This window comes from Nestor notabilis, unplaced genomic scaffold (assembly GCF_000696875.1).
Source record: "Nestor notabilis isolate BGI_N333 unplaced genomic scaffold, ASM69687v1 scaffold26897, whole genome shotgun sequence".
Taxonomy (NCBI): domain Eukaryota; kingdom Metazoa; phylum Chordata; class Aves; order Psittaciformes; family Psittacidae; genus Nestor; species Nestor notabilis.
The window spans coordinates 1-6,441 of NW_009938439.1; the positions used below are offsets into that span (position 1 = coordinate 1).

A 6,441-nucleotide genomic window follows, 5' to 3' on the forward strand; every position below is an offset into this window, starting at 1 on the left:
TCTTCCCCCGCTGGGGCAGGCGTCAGAGGAGCTCCAGCCCGGGGAAGGTGCCGAGTCCTTGGGGTTCACTTCGTGCGCAGGGCTGGGCGCAGCCTGCAGCGATCGGCACTGCGCGCACCTCACCTAGCCCTGCCTGCAAGGCTGAGGATTCTGCTAATCCATCGCTAATGTTGCTGACATTTAGTCTTACTCTTAGTTTTTATTAACGCCAAGCACACTTTTCATGGAAGATAGGGAACTTTTAGAAGTTAATAATACTTTGCTTGTTACTACATGTAAACCATTTTAAGCCTGGATACTGAAATAAGTTAGTATGGTTTACTCTCAGGATTTTGAATTTCAGTTTAATTTCTCTGCAGTTGAAATCCTACAGCAAATATCTTCTCTATGCTGAGTTACTTGTAAATAAATGTAAATATTTTCCCCATTGCATATAAATCCTTGAGAGTACTTAAGTACTTTGAGGGAATGGTTTTTATTAACCTTTGATAGCTTTGTACCTACTGCTAGAAAACAGTAAAAACTAACTAGCTCTTTTCAAACAACAGAGGTTGCACATTAGCAGTGTCTTGGGTTCACCTGGGCAAGCAGATAACACATTCCATCTTTAGCTCACAGATTTTCCTTGAGGGAAGCAGCTCTCTTCTGCTGCAGAAACTAAGGGAAGACTGCATGGTTTGGCCATCACACCTTGTTAGTTTAGCACCCAGCTTTGACACTTTAAAACCTCAGGGGTTGGATAGTTATTAGCTTTATCCTTAAATCATTGTATGAAGTGAGCCTGCTAAATAGAGCTCTGAAGGTTTACAAACTGTTTACTGGAGCAGTTAGTTCTAACACAGTAAAAAGGAGGATGTCTGATACTGTATTTTTGAACTTTAAAGTGCTTAGCTTTGTGCTTTGGATGATTTATGGTACAGAAGTTTCTTGAGTCAAAGCACCAACATGTTAAGCTACAGATGTGTAAACTTCGCTAAAGCAAATTTCTTCATAGCAGTTTTTTTCCAGGGAAACATCTGAATGGAAAACAGGCCTGTCTTGTCTGGACATAGTACCCTACAGGAGTTTTGCCTTGAAATCTTCTGAAAAAATGGTTCCCTTTAAACCCAGAACTTCTCTTGGATTTGTCTGTGTCCTTATCGGGCTCTGTGTAATTTTCAAATAGGTAAAACAGTTTCACAAATCACCTGTTCATCTTCCAAAAATACCTTCTGGAAACCATTTTCCTACAACTTCATTAGTGAAATCATACCCAGGTGCTGGAATAGCTTCTACCCATTCTATAAATGAAATTTAAAAGCTATAACTCAAAATACATTGTCATATTTTTTACCTGAAAGGTTTGTAATTCCATGTTCTTTGTCTTGCAGCACCCGCCACTGTTCGTTGTGTCCATAATGATGTTGCAGTACCTGACTTCTCTGCCTATCGTCGCCAAGATGTGCTAGATCCCACCACATCTTCTCAAAGCAGCAGTGAATCTAGGAAGGGGTTTTCCTACCTGCTGACAGCAACAACGTGTGTTGCAACTGCTTATGCTGCTAAGAATGTTGTCACCCAGTTTATTTCCAGCCTGAGTGCCTCTGCTGATGTGCTAGCCCTGTCAAAGATTGAGATCAAGTTATCTGACATTCCGGAAGGCAAGAACATGGCTTTCAAGTGGAGAGGGAAGCCACTTTTTGTGCGTCACAGAACCCAGGCAGAGATTGATCAGGAAGCTCAAGTTGATCTGGCTACCCTGAGGGATCCGCAGCATGACTTAGACAGAGTTAAGAAGCCAGAATGGGTCATACTCGTAGGTGTCTGCACCCATCTCGGTTGCGTGCCCATTGCCAACTCTGGGGATTTTGGCGGGTATTACTGCCCTTGCCATGGGTCCCACTATGATGCCTCTGGCAGAATCAGGAAAGGCCCCGCTCCCTACAACCTCGAAGTTCCCACTTACCAGTTCCTGGGTGAGGACATGGTGGTTGTTGGCTGAGTAACAAGGTGCTCACTCACCTTCATGTTTGCATGAATGTGCACTCAGAAGGGTTAATTGAGATTGTGAAGTTCTGTAAAACCATACTAGCTGTCTAGGTTCTCGACCAGACAATGGTTGGGTACTTCTGTGTTCAATTTTAAATAAAAACTTGGAGTGAGCGCATGTTCCTGACTTACGGTAAAGTGTGTTTATTTGTGTGTGGAGAGAAGCTACAGCAGACCAGAGTATGTTTATGGAGCTCTTCTGAAGGGCAGCTGATCCAAGACAGTGAATTACAGGGCCATTGCTTCCTGTTTTCATTATTTTTATTTTCTGTTACTGCAGTGTGGGAAGGAACATCTAAAAAAGATGTTGCTATGAACTTCTAACAGTATGGAGTAAGTTTCAGTATAGAATCCTACGAGATGCAATCCTGTTATTTCCAATGTGTTCTTGTTTTCAAACGAAGTGAAGGAAAAAAGAAAAGCCTCCCTAGAAAGAAAATTATTTTACGTTGTTCAGAGGCAGTTTATAATTGTTTAGCTGGAATGCCAGCAATGTAACTTCATGGTGATGTGGACAAAAATCAGCATGTCATGTTAGAATAATAATTTTTATACTTACATATAAGGCTTGAACTTGCACATAGCTAAATACCAGGTCAGGGATGTTTAGCTATGTGCTTGGGACACTGGGAGTTAAGTGGCACTTTCGCAAATGCAGTAAGTTGAGGAAGTAAAAAGGGAAACTAAGTTTTACAAAGGGTGAAAATCAAATCTTAAGAACTGGTTCTGGACTAATCTCTAGGGTTAAACATAGCCAAAAAATGAGATGCCATTGGACTCACTGATTTGTGTGAGCATTGTCACTTCGTGTTGCCTGCAGGATAAGCCAGATAAAGTCCAGACCTTTGAAGCCTCTTTCACCTTGCAACTGACTGACAACACAGAGAAACAAATGCGGCCCAAACCAGACCATTTAAACAGTGTTGGTCCTGCCAGCGCAAAACTGGGTTATAACTGTCTGCAATGCACAAGACCAAACAGGGTTTGCTGTCTCAAATACCAAGCCAAAAGACACCAATGTATCCTGCACTTCCTGTTTACTTCCCATTCTTCACTGCTGTTGTGTGAACACTTGTATCTTGCACTGCCTTAATGTGCTCCCTCTAGTTGCAAAATAGAAAATAAAATCCTCAGAATTCCCTGGTCTGGAATGTTCAGCCGCACACTGCTCACATAAAGCTGTGCTGACAGCTGGGTTAAAGCCCAGGTTTTCAATAGTATTAATGAGAATATTGATGCATTTGGCTCACTTCTTCTTAGGCAATTCAGTGGCAAGGTCCACAGATGACCACTGCAGATCTCAGATGTATGTTTCACACTGCTCCATGAATTCGAGCGTTACACCTTATCACTATGTCCACAGAAACATTCTCAGTAACTTTTTTTTTGCTGTAATGAATCATGCTAAACCAGTACTGAGGGAGACATTCCCAAACCTGTACCTAAGTAGCTGGTTGTCCTGGGTTCAGCTACAGCAGTCATTTTTTCTCCTTCTTAGTAGCTGGTGCAGTGCTGTGGTTTTGACTTTCAGCCTGGGAACAATGCTGATAACACCGATGGTTTTAGTTGCTGCTCAGTGATGTTTACTGTGACCAAGGACTTTCTCAGTCTCATGCTTTGCCAGAGAGGAGGGGAAGCCAGGAGGAAGCAGAGACAGGACACCTGACCCAAACTGGCCAAAGGGCTATTCCATACCACAGCACGTCATGCCCAGTATAGAAACTGGGGGGAGTTACCCGGAAGGCCCAGATGGCTGCTCGGGTCGGGCTGGGTATCGGTTGGCGGGTGGTGAGCAGTTGTGTCCTTTTCCCTTGTTATTCCTCTAATCATTATTATTGGTAGCAGTAGTGGTTTGTATTATACCTTAGTTACTGGAGAGCTGTTATCTCGACCCGTGGGAGTTACATTCCTCTTATTCTCCTCCCCATCCCTCTGGGAGCGGCTCCCCACCCCTGCGGGAGCGGGGGGAGGAAGGGGCGGGGGGAGTGAGCGAGCGGCTGCGTGGTTCCAAGTTGCCGGCTGGGCTTGAACCACGACACTGGTATTTGTGTCTGTGCTGTCTATTGCAGGGCTGATCTTTCTTCGAATTTCCTGTTTCAAGGAAATTGCTTAGTAACTCCTGAAATAACATTAAAGCGTTGCTCATCTCAGGTAGCTACTCTCACCTCACCATGAAGATGTTTTTCAGCCTACAGGCACATTATTTGGGCCTCATCTTTGTTTCCATAATCATGAAGTAACTGCAGTACCAGTCACTTTGCCCCCTGTAAGCACGGAATGGCTGGGGCAGTGTCCGAAGTGACAATGGAAGCTGGAGCAGTTACCTCACAGCTGGGCTCAAAGGGTCATACATGAAATCACTTGCACAGAAGCAGCTGGTGCTTAAATTACACTCAATCTGTAATGAAGTATATGTCAGAAGAGAGAATGAGCTTTATAAAGGTTGCATGAACTGGGTAGAGCTGCGAATGTTGATGAAAAGGATTAGAATTAAAAATAATCTGGACAGATAATGCTCTACAAACCTAGGATGTGTTGTGTTAGGAGGCAATTTCTAGGTAGCACGTCTGCAGAGAAGGATCTGGGGTTATAGCAGATCACAAGCTGCAGAAGAGTCGTCAGGGTCACTGTGATGAAAAAGGCTTACTTTTGGGATGAAGGCTTGTATGGAGAATGTGGAAACCCACCCTGCCTCATCACTGGTAAAGCATTACCTGAAGATGATTTGTAACTCCAGTGCTTTACTTAAAAGAAAACTGTCCCAACTAGAGTAGTGTTCAGAAGAATGCAACAACTATGCTTAAGTTTACATGTGACTGAAATAAAAGTGGAACAACCAGAAAAGATGGAGGAGATGTAACAATATTTTTAAAACTATTTCAAAACAAAAATACAAATAGATAAAAGTGAACTATTATCTGTAAACTTTGGGTATAAGCTAAGAAATAACAGGCCTGAATTAGAAGCAGAGACTTTCTTGGGAGGAAAAGAAGTCTTTCCAACTGTAGAATATTTAATAATTAATAATAGTTCACAATTGGATACCTGGAAAGAGATGTAGAACGTCCCCACTGGAAGCTGCGAAGAACACTTCCAGCTCAGTCAGTGGCAGCTCAGGCTGCACCTTCAGAGGTGGCTTCCAGCAGTTCAGCTCTGAACCTCTGAAAATAGAGAATGGATGGTGGTATCATTTTTAATGCGTCATAGTTTTGAAGATTAAAATCTGTGGGGTTAGAATTATCTGTGGCAAAGTAAGTGCACCGTGAAGAGTAATGAGTCACAATTCCCTGAGTGCCACAGCCCCACTGCAGGCAGAACGGCCAGAGTCACAGCTGTGGGGAGGGTTAGAAACCTATGAAGAAAAATCTATTGAATCTGTAATTGCATTTCTTCCATCATGTTTGTGGTATTTAAGTCACTTTCCATTTATCTTCCACAAAACTCAAAGGCAGCAGAAATTGCCTCATTCTGTGGTTTTTGGCCGTCTTTCATTCATCAGTAGTCTATCATCAGTATGTTTCTCCTGCTTTGAGATCTAATCTATTGACATCTTTGGCAGCTTCTTGTGTGCTGCTTCTTGCTGTCTACCCAAGTGAGCTTTAAGGGAATGGGATTTAGCTGATTTGTATTTGTTTGAACAATACAAACCAGTTTTCTCAATTTTCTTCTGTAATTAGTTTTATCAGTACCACTTTGTTCTTCATGAGAGAAAATAATCCAAACATTGCACAGATTTGGTTTCTCTTTTGCATTCTTTAGACTTGGCTGTAAAGCCCTTTTGGTTTCCTGTGCAGCTTTTGGAAACATCTGCATTTATCTGTTGATATTTCTATTTTGAAATAAACTACAACAATTACATAATATTGAAGTTCTTGACTAGAATTATCTTTAGCAACTCATTCAACTTCTCTTTATAAAGCCACTTTCATCTAAGGGTCTTAATGACTGCTGTTACCATTAACTGCTGAGCTGCTTCCCCAGTGCACCACAGTGTATTTCTGAATGACATCTTGCTTTGACGTCTTTAAACTCCACAACAAAGCCATGGCTTGGGGATGGTTTTGACACCTAATTGTAGTTTTTGACAAAACTCTTCCATCTTACTCTATGAGAACACAAGTTTCAGTGTTTTCATTATTCTTGGTTCATATTTTATTGAGGCCAATAAGTCATCCACTTATCTCCAGTAACGTCCTTCAGTGCGACCATGGAAACCCTTCTTTATGCAGCATCATTCATTTCATTTATGTACTAATCTTTGATACCTCCAACTCATTCTGCCAAGCAGTCATACTTGTCCATAATATTTTTCAGATGTGTTGGTTTAAAGTCACATTTTCTTTCACTGCCCAAAACTCCGCTTTTGTAAAGACAGATTTAAAGAAGAAGAGGAGAATGTTCTAGTTGCAGGTG

General features: G+C 42.1%; 1 protein-coding gene across 1 annotated transcript; it reads left to right on the plus strand.

The window, feature by feature from the left end:
* Positions 1-1,370: 1,370 nt before the first annotated feature.
* LOC104409442 (cytochrome b-c1 complex subunit Rieske, mitochondrial) lies at positions 1,371-2,058 on the plus strand (the record flags this gene model as incomplete). The annotated part of the gene is made up of 1 exon (XM_010019311.1): positions 1,371-2,058. A coding segment is annotated over one exon (611 nt), but the record flags the coding sequence as incomplete, so codon positions are not given.
* Positions 2,059-6,441: the final 4,383 nt, after the last annotated feature.